Source organism: Labeo rohita, chromosome 19, assembly GCF_022985175.1.
Source record: "Labeo rohita strain BAU-BD-2019 chromosome 19, IGBB_LRoh.1.0, whole genome shotgun sequence".
NCBI classification, from domain to species: Eukaryota; Metazoa; Chordata; class Actinopteri; order Cypriniformes; family Cyprinidae; genus Labeo; species Labeo rohita.
In genome coordinates this window covers 7,055,226-7,080,638 of record NC_066887.1, presented here as the reverse complement: position 1 = coordinate 7,080,638, position 25,413 = coordinate 7,055,226, and the positions used below count along the sequence as shown (strand labels likewise).

The 25,413-nt window shown below is 34.7% G+C and overlaps 1 protein-coding gene across 1 annotated transcript in view; it reads left to right on the top strand.

Annotated features, from left to right (window-relative positions):
* Positions 1-25,413, top strand: part of pard6gb (par-6 family cell polarity regulator gamma b) — a 56,352-nt gene that overhangs the window by 9,625 nt on the left and 21,314 nt on the right. The window contains exon 2 of the mRNA XM_051136420.1: positions 2,862-3,084. Coding sequence (XP_050992377.1) covers positions 2,862-3,084 — 223 coding nt within the window. The remainder of the gene's footprint in view (positions 1-2,861; positions 3,085-25,413) is intronic.

The following is a 25,413-nucleotide window of genomic DNA, read 5'->3' as shown; positions in this document are numbered from 1 at the left end:
AAAAGAGTGCCGTTTTCTTCTCCAAAAATGACCATGATTACATATGTTATATTAATTTTTCACAACAGTTCAACAGACAAGAATGAAGAGACTTGTGTTTTAGACACCATATTGTCTGTTTTTGCTGTATTTCGTCATCAAAAATCATTTCAAACACAACCACAGCACTGTTTTGTTTCTCTGAGCAACATGATTATGTTTCGTTCCTGAATGATTCAAACGTTGAAATGATTTGGTTCAATCTCAGTGATTCACTTATTAACTGTGCTTTGTTGCCACCTGCTGGCGGTTTTAATCCCACATTTAAAGGGGTCATTGGATGCCCATTTTCCACAAGTTGATATGATTCTTTAGGGTCTTAATGAAAAGTCTATAATATCATTTGGTTAACAATTTTCAGTGGTTCTGTTTTCACCTTGTCAAAATGAGCTCTGCAAAAATCATCCAATTCTGAGGGATTGTTCCTTTAAATGCAAATGAGCTCTGCTCACCCCGCCCCTCTCTTCTCTCTGTAGAGTGATGAGCTGCTCTGAGAGATTGTTTACTTCAGCCGCATTTAGTGCGTTTAGCTGCAAAACTTGCTAACTAGTACGTTATTAGGAAAGGTGATTGCAGAGATTTATAAAAAAAACCCTTATACTCACTTCTGCTGTAAGTGAAGCTGGATCACGAATGATTTGCGTGAACATAGATGCATTTATGTAGATCGCAAGCGCATTCCCTTCACAAACAAACGTAATTCACTGCATCTTCAGCAGCTCAGATGTCGGGAGTAAATGACGACCATATTTTACATTATTACATCCAGCAACACAACACCTCAATCGCTCAATCTGAGATATTTTTGTCTAACTTACATCCCTGCTCCGGCATTGAAACAATGGTGGTCAGACTGTTACAGCTGATCTGAGGTAAGACGCTCATGTCAATCAACTATTGTGGGAGCGGCCTCTGTCAGTGTGACGGCATCTGAGAATGGCTCGATTTGAAAAAGGGGATATTATTTTTACAGATTAATTAAAAACCACTGCATGAATTTTTTATCATTATACGGTAGATTTATACATACTGCCAACACACATTAATATTCAAACAACATGTAAAAGTGAACTTAGCATCCGATGACCCCTTTAAAGTACCTTTTTTATTATTTAAATAATTTCAAAAATCAGCATTTAACGTATTGTGTTTAAAATATCAAAAAATTATTTATGCCGTTTGTAATTGCGGGTTAAATGCATTCATGACCTGCATTAAACAGTGTGTAAATACATCTAAATGCCACTTCACACTAGGGATGGGCGATATGGGCTCAAAAATTTATCATGATAATTTCTGGTATTATTGCGATGATGATAATGATGATAATTCAGGGAATCCTGTTTCTTTAGAGAAGTGTTATCTTTCCTATTTTACCCAAAATAGAGCATAGAGTACACAGGTAGAATGTAATGACTGTTTAATTCACTGGAAGCCGGAGGGCACCCTTGCGCAGAAACTCCACATATGCTTTATAGCAGAAGTAATAGTACTGACGACATTCTCGGAAATCTCTAATCCAGTTATCGCTGTAGCTGAATAAAATGCAGATAGAGAAAGTTTAGCTGAGAAAACTTGACAACAAACATACAATTGCTACAATATATGGTTTGTCTGTGTTCTTCAAGCAATCGTGGGTGTTTTTATAAGGATAAAGTATATTTATAATGCAATACTAATCGACATAGCTTTTATAATACTATGACTTGTGAGTATGATTTGTGCCCTATTCTGTGATATGAAGCCATGTCTGATTGCAAAAAGTTATTTCAAACATTCAAGTTAATTTAGAGAAAAAGTCAATAAATGATATCTTTGTTGGACAACAGATTTGTAAACAAGCTCAAACATATGTGAAACTGTATTGCACACCTGCTATCGTTATTATGGTGGGAAGACTAATTCTTATCATGGGGAAATTTTTTTACCGGTATATCGCAAACAATAAGATATCGCCCATCCCTACTTCAGACGCAGCTTCTGTGTTTCCTCTGCATTGCAAAGATGAATTTTGCTGATACTGATTTAATTTGCTTTGTAACAGCCCAAATGTAAGAATTTGACTCAAAAGATAGTGCCCACTTTAAGAAAAAAGGCTTTTTAACGGTTAAAATGCACAAAAAAGTAAAAATCAATGTAAGCTTTTTGGAAGAGATAATTTCTATCAGTGGGAACTGACCACCACACAGAATATGAAGAATATCAAAAAATTAGGAGCCTACGGTATTCCTTAAGATACCAGCACAATAACACACACAGCAAAATATTATCTAATTATCGTTATCAATAAAATCCCAGAAAATATGATTTTATTTTTTGTCGATATCGCACACCCCTAGGATGGATGCACTTTATTGGGCTTTAAAATCTCAACAGCCATTCACTACTATTATAAAGCTTGGAAGAGCCAGGACATTTTTTTTTTTTTTAATTTAACTCCAATTGTATTTGTCTCAAAGAATAAGGTCATATACACCTAGGATGGCTTAAGGGTGAGTGAATCATGGGTTAATTATCATATTTGGGTGAACTATCCATTTAATGATTCATTATTAATCCAGTCATAATTTGAAAACCCTTATTAGTGGTCGACCAGCCCGATCTCTTCAAAATGTAACTATTTTACAAGGTAGTTTTTTGCTTATGAATTTGAAACATTTGTGTTTTGTACTCACTAGCTTTCTCATGGCTATCAAAAATAAAAGACACGTATTGGCCGAATCATTATCCTTATCTAGTAACAAATGACTGAAAAGATTATTCAAAAGTTTGGGAGCGCTATGTTTTGTAGCAGCATGCTGACTTCTGTGTTTCTTTTGCAGTATGGAGCAGAATTCCGGAGGTTTTCAGTGGATCGACTAAAACCAGGCAAATTCGATGAATTCTACAAACTCATCATGACCATTCACCGGATTGCAAACATGGAGGTGATGATCGGATACGCTGACGTTCACGGAGACCTCCTTCCTATCAATAACGACGAAAACTTCAGCAAGGCCGTGTCCACCGCACACCCCCTGCTGCGGATCTTTATCCAGAGACAAGGTACGAGCTCTCTCTCACTTCCCACCCACATCCCTTTATTCTCCCTGTCCCAGTTTTTCCTAGCGCTGTTTGTTTTTTCAAGGTGCATGTTCTTGCCTCACATTGTCCGGTGACTCGTCTTGGGTTGCCAGATCTAGCCGAGTAATCTGTAAAACTGGTTTCAGATTCCTCTGACCCCAATTGAGAATCGGTCAGTTAGGAGTTAAAATCCAGCAGAATGTAGAGTTTGAATGTAGCACATACTTGCAGAGCGATGCAGGCCGATTCAGCCCACAATTTCTGTGGTCAGGCAAAAGTACAGGGTAAACAGGATCATGTGATGCGTGATTGTATGCTGTGTTCTGAAGCACACAGATATAAGCACACAGTCTCAAACGTGGCCCCCGTGTGCAGCTATTATGTTGTCCCCGTTTCCCTGGTGTGGGCCGGTACACAGTGCTGTGTGTGTGTGATAGAGCCGCTGTGGTCTGAAGATAACTTTCTACAGGAAAGGCTGCTGGTTTTGATGGTAGGGAAAAGAGTGACAGTTCTTTCCTGTGGAGAGACGCAGACTCTTCCTGTAAATCCCAATGCTCTCTTAAAGACAAATCAGCATCCTGTAGCTGATCTGTTAAATGTGTGTTAGATTCTTTTTCCTTTCAGTATCTGAGAATGTGCTTTCAGTTGCAGAAACTGTTTTCTAAAATGTGACCCTGGACCACAAAAGCAGTCATACGTAGTACAGATATATTTGTAGCAATAGCCAACAATACATTTGTATGGGTCAAAACGATCGATTTTTTTTTTTTTTTTTTTTATGCCAAAAATCATTAGGATATTAAGTAAAGATCAAGTTCCATGAAGATATTTTGTAAATATCGTACCATAAATGTATCAAAACATAATTTTTGATTGCTTGGAACTTCATTTGGACAACTTTAAAGGTGATTTTTCTCAATATTTAGATTTTTTAGATTCCAGATTTTCAAATTGTTGTATCTTGGCCAAATATTGTCCTATCCTAACAAGCCATACATCAATGGAAAGCAAGCTTATTTATTCAGCTTTCAGATTTCAGATTTATGACCTTTATGACTGGTTTTGTGGTTCAAAGTCACAAATGGTTGGAACTAGTCATAGGCTGATATATGAAGTCTTAATTTTGAGATTGGCCTTGCATATTTGTCTCTTTGATTGAATAACAGAATTGGTATTAGTTTTGCTATTGTGCCTTTGCAAAATCTTGCAGATAATGCATGATTTCTACATATTTTTTTCCAAATTCATTTTTTTTCTGTTTTAATTTTTCTGGATTATTAATCAAAAAGCATGTCTAATTAATTGAAATCATGAAACTTGTTCAAACTTGTTAAAGTTTATTAAATGGTTTAACAAAAATGACATTAAGGCCTTTGAAATACATCTTATTTATTTATTTTTTCCAAATTCTGTTTTTTTCCTTTGAAAAATATTTTATTTAGTTTCTTTTTTTTTCCAGAAGCACTGTGTGTATTATTAATCAAAAAGCATGTCTAATTAATTGAAATCATGAAACTTGTTAGTAAAGTTTATTAAAATTGTTAAAAGTTTAACAAAAATGACCTTGAAGTACTTTTTTTTTTCTTTCAGATTCAGATTTATTTTTACCAAATTCTGTTTTCCATTAATTTTCTGGATTCCATAGTTTCATTAAATTTTAATAATCAAAACCATCTCTAATTAATTTATTTAATTAAGATCAACACAAATATTTTATTTAGTTTCTTTTTTTTTTTTTTAGAATGTATTTACATTTTTCTGGTAAATATTTTTTTTCTGGTAAATATTCTTTAAAAATTATTTTATAATTTTTATTATTAGTAGTAGTAGTAGTAGTATCATTACATTAAGTAATATATTTCTGTCACAGTTTATTATATAGTTAAACCAAACTTTTTTGACGGGTTGCTGTAAAAAAAAAAAAAAAAAAAAAAAAAAAAAAAAAACCTTTATGTTTCTCTTTGTATTTGATATGATGGTTGTTTTTCTCAAAAAAAAAAAAAAATGGTAAAATGCTCATGAAGTGACTCTCAGAGTTCATGTATTCATATTGAGGCGGCAGAGGCTGAAAATACCTCAAGCGTCAAGCACGTTTATTACACACAGTATGTGTGTAATAAACAAAACCGCACATACCATTCATTCACACAAAGACTTGCAGAATATGCAGGATATTTTTGCAGCTTAATATTCACAGACACTAGTCCATATCGTGTTTTCATTTCAGTGTACTAGCCTGCTTTTGATTAATTCATCCAAAAGTTGGGAAATTCCATGACATTCCGTGTTATACAGTAAAATTCCACGATTCCATTCATGTTTTCTGCCTTGCGGAAATCATAGGGCCCTATTATTATCATCTGACTACTCAATTAATCGTTAGAATAATCGACTGATTACTTGATTACCAGAATAATTGTTATTAACGGCCCTACTAATAACATTTGAACTAGAAGGGTAGAAACATTCTGTTTTCCCCTGATTCCTTCGAATCAATGTCATTTTGCCTCCAAAAAAAATAAAATTCCCGCCATTTAGAATTAAAAAAAATAAAAAATAAAAAATCTAATCTTGTCCTAGACTGTTTTTGTTTTTTGTTTTTTATTATTATTATTATTATTATTATTTTTTTTTTAACCAAAATTGACTCATCTTCACTATAAACTAAAATTACATATAACTTTTGTTGTAAACTGGGCTTTGCTGTTCATTTGAGGGTTCAGATCACTCTGTTCTCAGAAGGACTGCAGCCTATAGAAAGCAGGTCACAGTCTGCTGGTATGGAGGGCATGTCACATAAACAAAAGAGCCACGTGAAAAGAGACAAAACGCATAGAGAGGCATCTCAGCAGGCTGTGCCTGCTCATCTTTCCACATCCGCAGATAGTACCGTGCTCTAAAGGTATGAACCCTGCTCTGCAATATGTGCATACCTCCTATCTCTGCAGTTACACAACCGTAGTCCAGTAATGCCTGCAAGGAAGACACAATGTATAGTTTAAACTCCAAGAACAGCCTTTAAGCTGTTTTCAGTCTTTGACAGCTTTTGCTAAAGCAGGTATTAAGGTTGCTCACATTTATTGTTGTTATGTTTAGCGATCAGATTTACTCAGATCAACTGCAGAGTACTGATTTTGACACCTTATGCATAAACAGTGATTAATGTTTATGTAGAGGTTTTAACATTTAGCTGTTCTTGCTTTGATAGAAAGCCTGGAATGTGGTCAAACCGTTCATGCGTGTAAAGTTTTACTCCTCTTGACGGCTTGGCTTCCAGTCTTGGATTACGTAAGACGTGTTTTCTTGCGACAGCACAAGCTTTTAAGTGGTCAGCAGGATTTGTACTATTATGCTAATTAGTTTCTTTGCTCGTAGCTGTGAGTGCCATTCAGCGCTCATAGTGACCATTGTGAATGGCGAACAATGAGGTGCTTTCTCACGGTTTGGCTATCTCCTAACCTGAGCGTGAGTAAGCCCGTAACGAGCAACGCTCGCTGGGCGGTACCGGAGAGTCCCAGCATTCCCGTCACCCGTGGGTTCCTGACATAGACACGGTCACACGGATAGACGGTGAGTCAGTGTGAATGAGAGATTATTCTGAAGCAGGGATACTCAACTTCAGGAGCCAAGAAAGCCACATTCAGACCACAGACGGATACAACTGCATTTTATGGATGCAAGCGCTTTCCAAATCAAGGACGTTTAAGTCTGGTTTATTCTTGATGTATCCACAGCAGAGCTTGAGCCCACAAATATAACAGACATCTGACTTTCACATCCACTTTTCCAATGTTTGTCGGCATCATTGGAAAAAAATGAAAAGCGTGCTGCCTAATTTTTATGCAGTAGATGGAGGCTAATTGTAATAAACACACACAACTCGACATGGGGGGCAAATTTAAAGAGATAGTTCACCCCAAAATGCAAATTCTGCTTACTCACCCTCATGTTTTTCCAACTGAAAAGACTACTGGTTAACTTGGAAACAAAAGATGATAATTTTTAATGATTTGACTTGGATAATTCAGGGGGAGGGGCAGAAATCTCCCAGGTTTCATTAAAAATCTCTTCTCTTTTCATTTGTATTTTGACGATGAAGTCTTATAGGTTTAGAACAACATGAGGGTGAAATAAATGTTGCCAGAATTGGGTGAACTAACCATTTATTGATTCTGTTTCCAATTTCTGTTGACAATTCTGGTTATTACATGGTTCTTTTACTACTTTTGTGGAAGAAATACATTGGCTATGCTTACGTGCAACCAAATGATCCATTTGTAATCGGAATGACGGCTCAATCAGACTGAAAAGCCTTCATGTAAACACCTTAATCGATCTGATTAATCTCGATCGGAACTAAAAATTTTGATCAGATTGAAGGAGTGGTTTATTCCTGTTCTAATACGATTGAGAGTGCATGTAAACACTCGATCGGACTGAAAACTGAAAGGACCGTTTCAGTGTGCAATGATGCAGAAGTAGCATGACATGCAGAACGAACGGTTCTTCCTTTTAAATAAAGTGTTGTATAAATGTGTGCATGTTATTATAAAACTGTGAAGTGGAGCATGACAACCTTCCACCAGTTCTTCTTTCAGATTCTCATCCACAGGCAACCCGTTTTGGGTGCAGCAAAGGACATTTTTACTGCGTGATAAATATGACCAGCACAGCACAGCAGTTTGTTTATTTATCCAAAAATGGCAAAATATTAATTCTGCTATTAAAAACAAATAAAGAAACAGTGTAGGAGAGAGAGGTTATTATGTGCAAACAGTGAGAAACACTATATTTATGCAGTGTGCGCATATATATGTGTATATATATATATATATATATATATATATAGATATAGATATAGATATAGATATATATTCTGATTTGAAGCTTGTGACATATAAACGCGCACGTCAACCCGATCATTTTATTTAGTTCTAGTAATTGATTTTTAACTATATATGAAACAACAATAAATAAAAAATGTGGTAACATCATTTTTCATCACATTTTTTCAACAGTCATTTTTGTAAAATACTACTGACAAAAAAGACACATTGTTATGAAAAACAATTCAGTGACTACAGCTGCTTTAAAGGGATAAAATGAAAATTCTTTCATTATTTACTCACCCTCATGTCGTTCCAAACTCGTAAGACCTTCGTTCATCTTCAGAACATGAATTAAGATATTTCTGATGAAATCTGAGAGCTTTCTGACCCTGCATAGACAACAACGCAACTGACACGTTCAAGGCCCAGAAAGGTATTAAGGAAATTGTGGTTCATTCGTAATTTAAAAATAACGACTGTAGTCAACAATTTCGACTCTTCACTGTCAGTCTTTGACTAGCGGTGGGAGAAAAAAACGTTTATCCGATGCATCACGATTCTCTCTTCAACGATTCTGAGTCGATTTTCCTGCATATGGACGTGTGCGCATTATAAACGTGGCAGGCTTCATTGCACAGAATTTGCACTGTGAGACACGTGCGCATTGCTTGACAGTGTGTGATTTTACTTTAGATATGCTTTCATTAATGCCGTTTGGAATGCAGCACTATTAGATGGACGAAACTCATGCACTGACGGACTTTTACTTTGTGTTTGTTGTCCTGAAGATTGATTGCGGCTGCGGTTAAATGCACTTGCATTTACTCGTATTTACTTTTATACAAAATTGATGTTCACACAGTCAGTTATGTTTTTAGAGCAGGACAAAACATCTGATATATCGAAATAGATCTGTTCATTAGTGTACATGCAGTCTCTTAAAGCTGCCACTGTCTATGATCTCATCAGTAATAATCAAACGGCAATAATGCTGAGGAAAAAAGAAAAACCCATAACTATTGTCTGTAAATTTTCGGATGCTTAAATAACACTTATTTTAAATAAGTAGGTGTTTTAAAAAGTAGCCTGCTTAGAAAATAAAAAAAAAAAAAAAAAGTAAATTTTGCACAAAATAAATTTGCTATAAAATTTCTATGAAAATGTACAGAGAATGTGACGCATCATGATATTGAGTTGATAATGAGAATCGTAATTGAACTGAATCGTGAAACCAGTGAAGATTCACACTCCTACTTTTAAGATGACAGTACTGACATACAGAGATTCCAACTATAAACAAAAACATAGAAACTCCCAATTTGGTTAAAATGTATGGTTGTAAAGATGTATTTGCACAGCAGAATTATTAATTGGGTAAAACATGTAGGTCAATAACTGTTTTGGAATCGGATCGTGACTCCCAGAATCGGATCGGATCGTGAGGTGCCTGAAGATTCCCACCCGTATCTTTGACGAGCATTCACGAGAGTATTGTAACGCATATGCAGTTGTTATTTAGTTTTCTTTGTGCACAAAAACTCTCATAGTGTCAAAATTACGATTGAACCCCTGATGTCTCATGGACTATTTTAACAATGTCCTTACTACCTTTCTGGGCCTTGAACATGTCAGTTGTGTTGCTGTCTATGCAGGGTCAGAAAGCTCTTGGATTTCATCAAAAGTATTTTAATTTGTGTTCTGAAGATGAACGAAGGTCTAACAGTTTTGGAACGACATGAGGGTGAGTAATTCATAACGAAATTTTCATTTTTGGGTGAACTGACTCCTTAAGTCTCACAAACCTTCAGAAGAACATCAAGTGATATAACCAATCTGTTTCTGTTTCTGTCACTAAAAAGCTCTGGTTGATAAAAGCCAGTCGTTCAGGAATCATTTGGACTACATCAGTTGAGCTGTAAGTTCTTTAATCACTAAAAGAACTGAGTCATTTGTTTCTGGAATCAGACTTCACTGGTTGTGCAAGGCATGTTGTAGTAAATCATTAAAATATGGAACCATATGGAACTCTCTTCTGTCTCTCTAACTTTACGCTACAAAATAAAGGCTGATGGACCACTTGTTGAATACCTTGTTTCTTCTACAGCAATGTCCATACATGGACAAAACAGTTTCTTTAAACTGCCCTCCTGGAGCTCTGAGAACTCACAAAACTTTATATTTCTCTTTCCCTTTTCTTCTTTTCTTTTTCACTGACTCTGAAAAGGTCACCAGTGGAGACTTCCTTTATTTAAATGCATTATAAAGATGAGAAAAAAGCAGCCTAGTCAGTCTGAGTTAATTTCCTTTCTTGAGTTCAGCCAGACGTGGACATGATCTGATGTAGCAGACACTGACTCAGGCTGCTCTAATGCTTAGTTAAGACCCAGAAGTAAATCTCACCCCTGCAGAAACAGACACTGGGGACTTCCACTCCAGAGCAGTGTGGGAAAGACCCACCTGATGTGCACCTGCCCTGACCTGTGTTTGGCCAGAGGCACAGTAATGCCCCCAGATATCTGGGTAATGACTAATCTGGGGTCAGAGGAAATGAATGTGACGGATCCATGCACATACTCAGTGTTGGGGAGGAGGAACTAATTGAAAGTTGCAGTGTTGCTAATTTAACTACATTTTCAATAGCATGACAGTACATTAACTATTTTCAAAAATAAATAAATAAATAAATATATATATATATATATATATATATATATATATATATATATATATATATATATATGAGTTCATTATTATTCAAAGTATCCACAGGAATATGAAGCAGCACAACTGTTTTAAACATTGATAATAAGAAATGTTTCTTGACCATCAAATCAGTGTATTAGAATAATTTCTAAAACATCATGTGACACTAAATACTGGAGTAATGATGCTGAAAATTCAGCTTTAAATCACAGGAATAAATTACATTATGCAATGTATTACAGTAGAAATAATTTATTTTAAATTGTAATAATATTTCACAATATTACTGTTTTTACTGTGTTTTTGGTCAAATAAATGAAGCCTGGTGAGCAGAAGAGCATAAATAAATAAATAAATATATGAAATAAATTATTTATTTATTTCAGTTTTACTGACCCTAAACTTTTGAGTACTAATTTTTGACTGACTAATTTTTGAATTTTTGACAATTCATTATAAAAAAAAAAAAATAGACGGCTTCCGTGTAATTAACTTTTTTTACACGTTGCTTGAAGTGCATCTAACTACTTGTTTTAAAAGTTGGCAGTCTTTTTTCTTGTCTGATTGGAGGATTGTTTTCAGTTTACATACAGTAATAATCATAGAATGGAAATGAACAGGATGCGTAAGTCGGTGAACGTGACTCAGAAATTTTATTTCCTTATGTAATTCACTTAATCATGTTGCTGTTTTGTAACATAATAATAAACAGGACCGAAACTCTGCTGTCCAGTTTTAAAGCTCTTCACTTTTAAAGCTTTGTTTGGTTTATCGTTGTCACGCAGCATCTGTCGCCTACAGAAACATCTGAATCTGAAGTATGTTTTTTTTTTTTTGTTACAGTGAAAGTTTAGAGGATAAAAACACAGACACATGTTCTTTGTTTATTCAAGCCCAGATTAGAAAGGAAGTTGATTGAGAACACATGTCCTGTCGGAAGTCTTCATAGCGTGCTAGAGGATCGGCTATGACTTTTATGATCAATGATACTTTATCTTATTTTACATAGAGTGAGCATATGAAGACAATGAATGCAGTTTTTTTTTTTTTTTTTTTTTTTTTTTTTTTTTTTTTTTTTTTACTTGCAAGTTATTTTTGTGTGTGTGTGTGTGTGTACTTGTTTTTGCTACGTTGTTGGAACCAAATGTCCCCACAAGGATAGTAAAACCTGAAACTTTTGACATTGTGGGGACTGGCCTGCGGTCCTCACAATGTTAAAAAATGATTAAAAATAGTAAATGATGTTTATCTGAAAGTGTAACGATGCAAACATGTTTTCTGTGAGGGCTAGGTTTAGGGTTAGGGTTAGGTTAGGGGATAGACAATATCGTTTGTTCAGTATAAAATCTATAGAAGTCTATGGAAAGTCCCCACAATTCACAAAAACAAACGTGTGTGTGTGTGTTATTTTTCTTTTCTTGGTCTTTTCTTATTTTTTTTTTTCTTTTCTTGGTCAATCATAACCATAAATGACCAATCATGCTATGTTACAAGATGCTGTTGATGACCGCAGACTGTATTTTTAACTTCAGTCCATGAGTTTGTAAAAACAAACAAAATGTTTTGTTGTAGTTGTCTAAATCTGTTCTGGGTGGATGAACTTCTGGTTGTGGGTCACAGACGGTATTCCTGTGGGTGGATAGTTCTCTATGTAAACAGCTTTTTTCTTCTTTTCTGGTATGTTTGTGCAGGTTATATAAAAGTTACAGAGTTTACAAGTCATGACAGGTGTTACAGATTTAACTATGCATGTGTGATTATTAATGTCTTATTGATAAACATTGTGTATATTTCAAAGTTTATCTCGGTGCAAGTTCTTGCCTCATAGGGCTCTGCTTTAATTTACAAATGCTGATGTCACTCCATGTCTTGACACATTTTATGTGTTTAAATGCTATAATCGGGTCCCCAGTGCATCTATCAACCTTGAAAATGTGAAAAAGGACAACCTAGTAGTAACTTTGTTTTGGTAAGCTTTTCTCTGCAAGCATGTGAAAAAATTAGCAGATTTCTTTACCATGCAATTTCTTTCCCAGCTGTTTACCTTTACAGACATAACCAACTGTTGGTTGACTATATAACTTCTGTGTGTTTTTGACATAACCTTGTTTGTGTTTGACAATTTAAGCACAATAAGACATGAAGGAGAGCTTAGTTTGGTACTCACTTGACGCATGGCAGCCGCTTTCTGTGCACGTGCTTTGGATGTGTGCGCTTGGAAAACCCTGTATCAGAAGCTTAAGCTGATATGGTTTAAAACGCATAATTTCAGCAGGATAGACATGATAATAAACACCAAACATGTTTTTAGCAGAGAATCTGAGTTACGAGCTGTAAAGGCGCAGCTCTATTCTAGAAAAGGGGGCGGGGAGCAGCACCTCATTTGCATTTAAAGAGACATGCACGAAAACGGTGTGTTTCTGCTTCCACTCAAAATAGGCATTTTCAAAATGATATAATAAATGATCTGTGATGTATTTTGAGCTGAAACTTCACAGACACATTCTGGGGACACCTGAGACCTACATATTGTAAAATGGGACATAATAGGTCTCCCTTAAAACACTTGTAATTTGATATTACTGGTCAGTTGTTAATGGTTAAGTCACACTGCTTTAGCAAAGTGTCCATTCAAATTTATATGAAAACTGACAGCATTGTAGTTATGCAAACTGCAGAATTAGAAAGTGCAGTGTCTTTAAACTCACTAGTGATCCAGCATAAACGATTTTTATGCCATGATAGATAGTGCCCTAGGAAATCTGTTTCATTTTTTCCCAAATTCCATTTTTTTTTTTTTAGGGAATTTATTTGTTTTAATGGTTTAATTTAGTTTTAATGATCAAAAATTATGTCTGACCAAGTAAAATCAGTATTTAATTTATTCACTTATTAAACTTAGCTTTTTTTTATTTTCAGAAATTCTCTGTTGTCATATTTAATTCTTCTGGATTGTTTATTTTATATTTAATTAATACATTTATACATTTCATGAATGCATGAATGCATGATATAGATATATAATATATTTTTTTTTTTTTGGCAAGCAAAGTGCTGCACAACACATTACTGTTGAAACATAAAGAATAATGATAGAATAATTATTAAAAATTAAAGAATAATTTATATAATGAGTTAAATAGTTCATGTATGAGTTAATAATGAGAATATTGAGTATGCAGTAAATAAAACTGCAGCGCTTATTGACAGAGATGCACAGAGAATATGCAAACTTCATATTTCAATAGCAGCCTTTTTGTGCTTTAATATTATTCAGACACTAGTCCATATTGTCATTTGATTCATTGTACATCCCTACTTTTAATTTATTCATCCAAATGTTGCCAAATTCCGTGACATTCCGTGTTTTAAAGTAAATTCCATTTTTAAGACCTAATTCCGTGATTCCTTCCACATCACAGAAGTCATAGGGCCCTATGATAGCTGTAACAGTCTGTATGAATGAGGTTATTCAAGTTCACAGTGAACTACAGCAGATTTATCAAGGCCAAGACTAAATTCAGGACACACAGAACATCAACAAACAAGAACGTTTCCTAGCTATGTCTTGTTCCTGCTGTTTTTGGAGACACAAAGGCTAAACTAAACTTCAGACAAACAGAAAAGTTATGATTTAGGTAAATGTAGATGGTGTAGGAAATGTAGGCTCTTTTAAACAGAGTTTTGTGTGTTTACATCGTGTTTTACTAATGCCAACCCCGTATCACCTGAGAAAACTGACTCATGCGAATGAAAAAAACCGCTTAGTTTCTATATATAGATTTTAAATTGGGCTACTTTGGCCTTAAGATATATAGAACTGCCTATTATTTCCAGTAAATAACATAGTTTGACATTTCTGTTAGCATGAAGTCACTTTCTGACTCCTAAAAATCTCAGACAATGAGCTATTGTGGTATTCTTTCATGGCCAAAAAATGAGCGGCATTTTGACAGCATGGCAGTGCATTCGTCTGTGCTTGTTAAAGGGGGTAAAAGTGTCTGTCTTTGCATGCACTTGTAAATGTGCCTTTTAATCTATACTGGAATGATCTTCAAAGTCTGCCTGCTAAAACTGCAGGAAATTGCTTTTCAAGGCATTCTCTGGCATTGCTAGCTTTGTGCACTTTTACTAGCTAATTTTAGCACAGAAGAGGACGAAAGGGGGGGAAAAGAGCTGAAAACAGTCCATGAGGGACGACTTATACAGTCGATAGTACAGAGGTGTTAAGGAAGCGAACAGTGTGAAACTGGAGCAGCGTTTGAGAAGGGGTTTCTTTGGAATATGAGTTATGGAATATGTTTCTGATACATTTATAGTTTTAAAGCATTTGGTCACTCTATGCTGTCATTGTATGGAAAAGAGCAGCTTGGAGATTATGCAACATTAGCGATGAACTGAAATTTCCGTTTTGGGCGAAGCCGTTTAGGAGGTGTGAAATTAATTGAAACACATTTTAATTATTTTTATCTGTTTAGTGCACACAATGTGGATAAGCTATAACAGGTAAACATCAGCTGTGTGGATGCTGGGGCTGGAGTAACGATATTGATTCCTTTAATCGATAATCCATTTTAATCGATCTTCATTTTGATGAACAAATGTTGATTTTTAAATTCCAAGACCAGTCTTTCAGTCTAGGCTGTTTTCTGTTGATGCGTGAACTTCACTAGATATTATTTGTTTCGCTTCCCATTCAATTTTATTACAAATTCAAATGATAAATGTGATTTGTCTCTTTTTAATGTGATGCCTCTGTTCAAGCAGCACATGAACTGATCATCTCATCCTCTTCACTACAAGTTTTAGCATGAAATCAACATGAACGAACATCAGAAGTTATGCTAAAAAAGATCATGCAACTTGTCAAAATCTTTTGTTTCATCTATGAACGCAGTGCTTTAACAGTGTTAAACTGCTTACAAGGTCACGTAACGTTACATTTACCTCCGAAAAACCATTTAGTGGATAGTCAGCTAGAAACAATAACCATAGAGAGGAGCTTTTTGCTGAACATACAGTCTAAAAATGCTGGGTTAAAATATGTTAAATGGGTAGTTTTATTTAACTCAGACACATATTTAAATCAGAAACATAATTACCAGAGGCAATTGTTAAGCAAATGTTTATTATTTAATTATTATTTATTCAACTTTTTAAATAAATGTTCATTTATTGAAGCATTGTTAATGTTAATTTCCAACCTATTGTAGGTTCATTTTAAGCAAGAAATATAGTCATTTTTTAAACAATAGTTGAGTGAAATAATACTACCCTGAAGGTTGGGTTAAAACAACCCATTCGTTGGGTTCATCCATATTTCACCCAGCATTTTTTAGTGTGTATGCACTATATTACATATTTATTATATTTTTACTTAAAAGAGAAGTTCACTTCTAGTTCAACAATTTACAGATAATGTACTCACCCCCTTGTCATCCAAGATGTTTGTGTCTTTCTTTCTTCAGTCCATGAGAAATTGTTTCTTGAGGAAAAAAAAATTAGGAATTGTCTCCATATAATGGACTTCAGTGGTGCCGCCAAGTTTAAACTTCCAAAATGAAGTTTAAATGCAGTTTCAAATTACTCTAAACGATCCCAGCCGAGGATTAAGGGTCTTATCTAGCAAAATGATCTGTCATTTTCGAAACAAATTGACAATTTATATACTTTCTAACCTCAAACGCTCGTCTTGTCTAAGTCTGCGCAAAAACTTTTTCCGGTTCAATACGTTTAAGACAGTTAGGGTATGTCGAAAAACTCCCATCTCGTTTTCTTCCCCAACTTCAAAATCGTCCTACACCGCTGACCCACCGACCCAGTGTGGGTAAGTGAACATACAAAGAAGATCAAACGCCTTTTACAAAAAAAAAAAAGGTAAAAGAGTAATGTAGGATGTAATGTAGTAATTTTGATGTTAAAGAAGAAAACGGGATGGGAGTTTTTCAACATACCCTAACTCTATTGACCCAGAGACGAGACAAGATGAGCATTTGAGGTTAAAAAGTATATAAATTGTCAATTTGTTTCCAAAATGACAGATTGCTTCACTAGATAAGACCCTTCTTCCTCGGCTGGGATCATTTAGAGCCATTTGAAGCTGATATAGGCCTTGAATGGTTAAATACACACACTTATATGTGTCAGAATATCCGCTGTTGCAAGTATCCTCGTAAACGCAGTAATTTAGGCTTTAAGTAAAAGCAAACAGCTGAGAAAGAAAACACACGTGTAACAGTATATTGGATCCGGGCAGCTTTTAAAGTGACAGCAGTCTAATATTCCTGCTGTCTGTCATTCATGTTAATCAAACAACATGAGAGAAAATTGCTCACTGCTCTTGACTAAATCACTTTTGTCACTTTAATAAGAAGAAATATATATTCAGTTTACACAGTGAAGAAAATGCAGTGTTTTTATACATTTGATTGCTTTATACAATGTATATAACATTTCTTATTTATTGTTCGCTGCTTTTTTTTTTTTTTTTTCCTATTGGTTATAATAAGTTTCTTGTTCTCAATTACAGTTTTTCTCAATTGCTAAAACACTATAACTAGTCTTTTGAACTAAAATTTCAAAACCATAATGCCATTTTTCAAAAAGCACACCCATTTCCCTGAACTATAAACACTATTCCCCTGCTTTAACACATGAGTCAGATTTGGTGAACTGTTACTGCAAAACTCTACACACAAATCCCTACATTTCTCAGTGCTTACACCATGTGATCATTTAGAAAGCACTAGCATTCAATATTGTTCACTCGAGTCTGCAAAGTTTGAGCTCAATTAGCACACAATTACCCAAGTGGAAACACTAGGAGTCAAAATCTATCACACACCAATCAGAACCTTCGATGGAGATAAAAGTGCCAAAGTCAGCTTAGTTTGGTGCATTTCTCAGATCAGAAATGAAATTCTCAAAACTACTTGTTCAACCTCCACATCATCTAGTCACTTGTGCACATTGTGCAATTTTTTTTTAACAAGTTGCGTTTGCTTTGGTATATTCATGCAGCTGATTATGCAACTGATTTGTCTGCGGTTTTCATGTTGCTATAGTCTTTCCCCTCAAAACATCAAGTCATTAGCTCATTGTATATGTCTTTGCAGTAAATGCTACATTTTTGATCTAGCTGTCAAGCATATTCTACACATTTCTATTAGACTTTTTGTAAATTTGCCATGAATTGTTCAAGTGAATACTGACTTTCACTAATGTAGAGACTACAGATCAACCGATGATAAAGCAGTTCTCTGTAATAGCTCAAAGGTACATCTCAACATCTCATGAACCTTCAGTTGGGAAGCATATATAGACAGAGGACAACACAAGAGTTACAAATTCTGGACTTTCTAATTTATATTTCGGCCTTTGCCCATATTTCTCTTTTCTATTTCACAATGACTTTGTAATGTATTTATATTTTATTTCTTTTTATGTTGATTTTTTTTTTTGTCAGACCACTAGTAAAAGTGTAACCGTGTATCCTATCTGGTCTTTTTCAATCAATATCCCGCATACAGTAATATGCAATTTCGAAGACAAAGAATAGGAGGTGAAAGAGGAAGAGGAGGAGAAGAAGGAGGAGGACGACGACAACAACATGGAAGAGAAATAGGAAGGGCAAGGGCAAGAAAACAAGCAGTCTTCTATATTTTAGCTGATGCGTGCCAGGGTTGTAACCAATTAGAGTGTGATGTTGAGGAGGTTGTTTGGCCTGTCCCAGACCAAAGACATGGATGCTGGGGTAGAATAATTATTTTTGTTGTTGTTTGCTGTTTTGTGCTGTACTCTACAGTACAATAAATTAAGGATTAAAACACTTGCAAATGCATACATTTGTTGTATTCATCATTTTTTTTTTCCAAGCAACAGTTATTACCAGTTTTCGTAGTATTGTTTTCAACTGATCTCATCAGTGTGTAAAACTGTGTTGTAGTGTGTGTGTTTTTGAGGGTTTGTGTGTCATGTCTAAGAGAAAAGTTTGTTTTTTTCAGCAAGATTGAGTTGTTTTGAGTGGAGAGCTTCATTTTGACCTGAATATAGTAAGTTCGGAGAATTGAGTTAGAAGTTACGGATTTGTGTTTAGAGTTTCGCAAAAGCGAGGCATAATTTCAAGAAATGTGTTTAAGCAATTGAGAAAAACTGTAATAGCTGACTGTTTATTTGTGATTTTCTTTTTTTTTTTTTTTTTTTTTAAATTAAGCTAGTATTGGCTAATTTTTTTGTGATATTGACACTGACTGGTGACGAATTATGAAATTTCTATGGTATCAAACATTTTGATATTATAAAGACCTTATTTAAAGCAAAAATAGCAATATCGAGACCAGCGTTGGGGGTAACGCATTACAAGTAACACGAGTTATGTAATATTATTACTTTTTCCAAGGAACTAGTAAAGTAATGCATTAGTTTTTTAATCGACAAGAAAATATCTGAGTTACTTTTTTCAAATAAGTAACGCCAGTTACTTTTCCCCCCATTTATAGATTAAAAGTTCTCCTGTCCCCATGTTGAGAGAAATCAGGAGTAAGATGTTAGTTCTAGAATAAATGTGAACATGCATTAATTCATCTCACTCACAAAAACCAGATTCAGTATTCCTCAAAATGAATAAAAACAGTGAAATTCAACTCAGAATATGATGCAAACCTGCAATAATTAAATATGTTAAATAATACAAATATCCTTTATGCATTTAATCCCATTTTATTAACAAGTGTCTTTGTTGCCGACCTTCGATGATCTAATTTAACCATACTAATAAGCAAAAAATACGTTTTCCTTTTTTTATTTTTTTATTTTTAATTTACTTTTCTCAAAGCCTGAGGCTTTTGGTGAGAAAGGGTTTTTACATTTGCCAAAAATAGATTTTTTTTATATTACAAACAAACAAGCAAGCCCTGCCCAGATTTAAAAAGTAGCGCAAAAGTAACGCATTCCTTTCCATAAAAAGTAATTAGTTACTTTTTTAGGGAGTATCTCAATATTGTAATGCATTACTTTTAAAAGTAACTTTCCCCAACACTGATCGTGATACATATTGTTACCGTAAAATAAAATTACTTTAGATTTTTGTCATATAATTTCACATATGTGTAACAAAAGAAAATATTTCTGTAGCTGTTGAGACTTTCACTTTTAAGCTCAGTGTTTAAATCCTCCATGACATTGGTGTTCATACAGAATAAACTTTTCCTCCTTCGTCCCTCCTCTAAGTGTGTTATTGTTAGTTTTGGAGAACAGTGACAAGTGATCCACTATATACTAATTTCAGTAGCATTTATATTGTATTTGTTTTGCACACGTCTCAAATCTCCACCGCACAGCGTCTTTATGTAACGCATAGGCCCTTAAATGAGTTAGTCCTCCTGATGTTTCAGAAGTGAATCACTTAAGTAACGGTGCTTTCTACAGCATAAGGGATATTAAATCCTTCTAGAAGGTTCTGCCGTGTTTTTCTTCTGTTTCTCCGTCTGTCTGCAGCGGCAGCCAACCGCAGGGAACCGTTTGCACATCTGGCTGGTCGAGGCAGCAGAGCCCAGGGGCTTCTGGGAACTCTGTAATGAGAGAATGCCTGGCCGTCCACGCACACACAGCTTACCCACAGCTGTTTGTTCTCACCGTGTGCCGCCGCCGCCACCACGGCGAGCGGGCCTGAAAATCCCTGAACTCGCCTCTCAGGGGCAGAGATTAATCGCTCCTCGCTGTGAGATTATATTACGTCCCTGATTGTTTTGATATACTGTTTATTTGTGCCAAAAATCTGTGTTCCTCTCCTCGCCGTGACTCTTACGTAAGGACAACGGTGGATTATGCAATTCACGTGCTGCTGGCGAGCGAAGTCGCGTTTGCTCGAGTCCTGGGACAGAGGGCCAGTCCTGCTGAGATTATTTTTGGCCTTCGTGGAGCACGAGCAGGACTGTGTGCTGCCTCTTTCATACAGGGGAAAATAAATAAGAGGTTGAGCTCTTCGTATTCTGGCTGAGTTTAAAGCGTTAGTCACAGTAGCACGGCTTCGCTTCTTTTGTACGCTGTTACTCTGCTTTTGTCTGCGCAGCGAAGAAGCGCCTGAGGCAGTGCCATTAACAGCAGCGATTCTCGGAAACATCACACAATAAACGTTATTCATAGATTGCCTTTATTTATTTATTTTTTTTAAGGGAGACAGCAGCTGTCAGGCCACTCTTTGATACAGCAGTGTCCCTGTGTTTCTGTCTGTCTTTTCTAGTAGAAGTGCTGACATTTCCAAAACACTGGGGCGTAGCAGTCATTTTAACATCAAGGTCTGACCCCCCAATTCTGTTCATGCTGAGCATAAATAAATTTGGTTGGGCCTGCAAAAGTTTGCTAAATAACAGCCACTGTGAAAATTTACCATGGAGAGAAAAAACAAAAACAAAAAAAACGGAAAATAAATTCCACCCTAAGTTTTGTCTTATGTGTAAAGAGTAAATAAATGTTTAAATAAATTTTATTTATTTTATTATTTATAAAATACATTTTTAAAATGTATTTATTTATTTATTTTAAATTTATTTATAATCAGTGTTGGGGGTAACACATTACAAGTAACGCAAGTTACATAATCAGATACTTTTTCAGAAAAGTAACAGCAGTTACTTTTTGTTTCCTTTATGTATTTAATCCCATTTTATTAACTAGTGTCTTTGCTGTTGACCTTTGTTGATCCAATTCAACCATACTAATAAGCAGAACTTACTTTAGATTAACATTTGTGCTTCATCTTTCTCATTGTTAAAGAGTGTTGAACTTCCTTTTCCTACATTTCTCCTGTACAGACGTGAGTTTACTTTTCCTTTTTGGTGTGAAAGGGCTTTTACATTTGCTAAAAATCTAACTTTTTATATTAAAAACAAACAAGCAAGCCCTGCCCAGATTTAAAAAGTAACGCAAAAGTAATGTAATGCATTACTTCCCATAAAAAGTAACTAAGTAACATAATTAGTTACATTTTTAGATGGTAACACAATATTGTAATGCATTATTTTTAAAAGTAACATTCCCCAACACTGTTTATAATACATTTATGTATTTGTTTTTAATGTATTTATTTTTCATTAAATAATTAATTTATATATTTTAATACAAATGCAAAATATTATAAAATATAATTTCTGCATTACTAGTGGCAGCACACACAATAGCAAAATAATGTGATCTTACAGTGTGTGAATTTTTCTGTTAAATTATATAACTTATTTAATATTATATATCAACATTGTACAGTCATTTTAGGCATAATTTGTGGAGTATAACTGTACAGAAAGGATTTGTTTTGTTTTTATGCTCATATTGCTCACAGCTTGTGGCTATATGATTAAAACAATTAGTATTTTTTTAAAGAATAATGGGATTTTTCATTTAATGAAAACACCCCCAATCATACATTTTGAGACAAACAGATATTTTTCAGCAGAAATCAAATTCACTTCCATTTATAAGTGCCTCGTTGTAAGTTTTTTTTGGTCTTGGTCCATCAGAAATGACAAAAAAATTCAAAAGAAAAGGATATTGCTGTGAATGGATCCTTTAAAGGATTAGTTCACTTCCAGAATAAACATTTCCTGATAATTTACTCACCCCTTTGTCATCCATTTTTCTTCAGGAAAAAAAAGGGTTTTGAAACATTCTAGATTTTTTTTTTTGGTGAAACAATCAGTTTTAATTTGTGTTTCATTTCTGGTTAAAAACGTATTTATATTTTTATATATATTTTTTTTATATTTTATATCTTTTTTTTAAGATAAGACCCTTATTCCTCGGCTGGGATTGTGTAGAGTCCTTTGAAGCCGCGTTGAAACTGCAATTTGGACTTGATCCGTATAGAAGTCCACTATATGGAGAAAAATCCTGGAATGTTTTCCTCAATAACCTTAATTTCTATTTGACTGAAGAAAGAAATACATGAACATCTTGGATGACATGGGGTTGAGTAAATTATCAGGCAATTTTTGTTTTGGAAGTGAACTAATCCTTGATGAGGATTTTCCTTTGTACTAAGACACAAACCTTTCCCCCATTGTTCATCCAGTTTTCCTTTATTGAGCTGTAATGGGCAGAACCTGGCTGATTCTGGTCTCATTATGTGCTGGTTAGAACTGCTCTGTGTTGTTCTGCCAAGTGTAGCCTACACTGGAGCCACTGGATGACTGCTGTAAAATGTAGTTGATGTTGTGTGGTCCAGCGTGTGTGGTACGTTTAAAGGATGCTGTAAAAGAAGGCAAGAGGGCAGAGGGTTGGGCAGACGCCGTGTGAGCTCTTTGTGTCATACAGGTGGATTTTAACGGAAACTCTGACAGATTTTCCTGCTGGAATTTCTGAACAGGCACAAGCACAGCTGACATTTCAGATTCACCTTTGGTCCTTTTTGGTGTTTGTTCTTTCAGTTTCCATTCTAAGGAATGGATTTGTTTCTTTCCCTTGGAATTTTGTCATAAAGGGCCTTTGTTTTAGAAGGCATTCTGTAAACCATTAAAAAAACAAAGTAGTATTTAAAATAGTTTTAATTCCTAGATTCTTCTGTCTTGTGGCCTATAATGTCTTTCTGTTTAACCCACAAACCTCAACGCTCTTATTACATATGAAACCTTTCCAGCCTTAAAGGAATTTTCTGGGTATTACAATTTAAGCTCAGTCGACAACATTTGTTGCATAATGTTGATTAAAAAAAAATTAAATATAAAATGATTAACACTCATATTATTGACATATTGTGGTTATACAGTTATAACAGTGGGTATTTTTAACCATTACAAATTGGTACCACTGAACTGAAAAAGGAAAGATGAATCTAAAATACTTTATGGTAATCAATATTATGTCACAAGTGCTGTCAGTTGTGGTTAAGTTGAATCCTGACTATTCCTTTTTATGGTTGCAATGAAACATTAAAGATGTTTTATTTTGCATTGTGATGGACATCTGAGTGTAACAGATTATAGAAGAAAAAATAGGACAAGGACATATTTCTATTTATCAGTTGTTTATTTATATTCTACAAAGCACATGGTGATATATTTAAAAAAAAAAATGCTTTTGTGTTCTCTTGCAATAGTATTATTTCCATGAGAAACTTTGTTTGCCTGAAACATTTTTGCATTTTACTACATTCTGTAGTAAAAGTATTGCATTCCCTGAGAAATTTAGCATTTTTTCGAGAAAAAAAAAAAAAAAAAGGTTTAATTCTCTCGTTAAGGTATTGCGTTCCCAGAGAAACTTTGCATTTGCTTGCAAAAAATGTATTTTCTCATAAAAGTATTGTGTACCCTGACAAACTTTGCGTTTCCACGCAAAATATTTGTGCTGTCTCGTAAAAGGTTTGCGTTTGCATTCTAGCATAAAAGTATTGCATTCCCTGAGAAACTTTGCGTTCCTTCGCATTTTCACCTAAAAGTATTGCATTCCCCCGAGAAACTTTGCGTTTGTTCACGAAATGTTTGCATTCTCTCATAAAAGTATTGCATTTCCCTGACAAACTTTACATTCGTTCGTAAAATGTTTTTTATTCTCTTGTAAAAGTATTTCGTTTGCCCGAGAAATTTAGCTTTCACTTGCAAAACATTTGCATCCTCTTATAAATGTATTGCGTTTAACAGACAAACTTCACATTTGCTCGTAAAACGTTTGCATTCTCTCATAAAAGTATTGGATTTGCCAGAGAAACTATGCATTTACTTGCTAAACATTTGCATTCTCTCATAAGTGTTGCGTTCCCCAACAAACTTTACATTCACTCGTAAAACGTTGCATTCTCTTGTAAAAGTATTTTGTTTGTTCGAGAAATGTAGCTTTTACTCGCAAAGAGCTTGCATTCTCTTATAAACTTATTGCATTCCCCGACAAACTTTACATTCACTTGTAAAATGTTTACATTCTCTTGTAAAAGTATTTTATTTGCCTGAGAAATTTAGCATTTACTCTCGTAAGAGTCTTGTGTTCCCCGACTATGCGTTTACTCGCTAAACGTTTGCATTCTCTCATAAAAGTATTGTGTTCCCTGACAAACTTTACATTCGCTCGTAAAACGTTTACATTCTCTTGTAAAAGTATTTTATTTGCCTGAAAAACTTTGTTTACTCGCAAAACATTTGCATTCTCTCGTAAAAGTACTGTGTTCCCCAAGAAACTTTGCATTCGTTTGCAAATGTTTGCATTCGCTCGTAAAAGTATTGTTTCCTCGATAAACTTTCCATTCGTTCGTAAAACGTTTGCATTTTCTCATAAAAGTATTGCATTCCCCAACAAACTTTCCATTCGCTTGTAAAACTTTTACATTCTCTTGTAAAAGTATTGCTCTTCCCAGACGAACTTTACATTTGCTCGTAAAACATTTGCATTCTCTTGTAAAAGTATTGCGTTTGCCAGAGAAACTATGCGTTCACTTGCTAAAGGTTTGCATTCTCTCATAAAAGTATTGCGTTCCCCAACAAACTTTACATTCACTCGTAAAACATTGCATTCTCTTGTAAAAGTATTTCGTTTGTTCGAGAAATGTAGCTTTTACTCGCAAAACGCTTGCATTCTCGTACAAACGTATTGCATTCCCCAACAAACTTTACATTCACTTGTAAAACGTTTACATTCTCTTGTAAAAGTATTTTATTTGCCCAAGACATTTTGCGTTTACTCTCGTAAAAGTCTTGTTCCTTGACAAACTTTACATTCGCTCGTAAAACGTTTGCATTCTCTTGTAAAAGTATTTTATTTGCCTGAGAAATTTTGTTTACTCGCAGAACATTTGCATTCT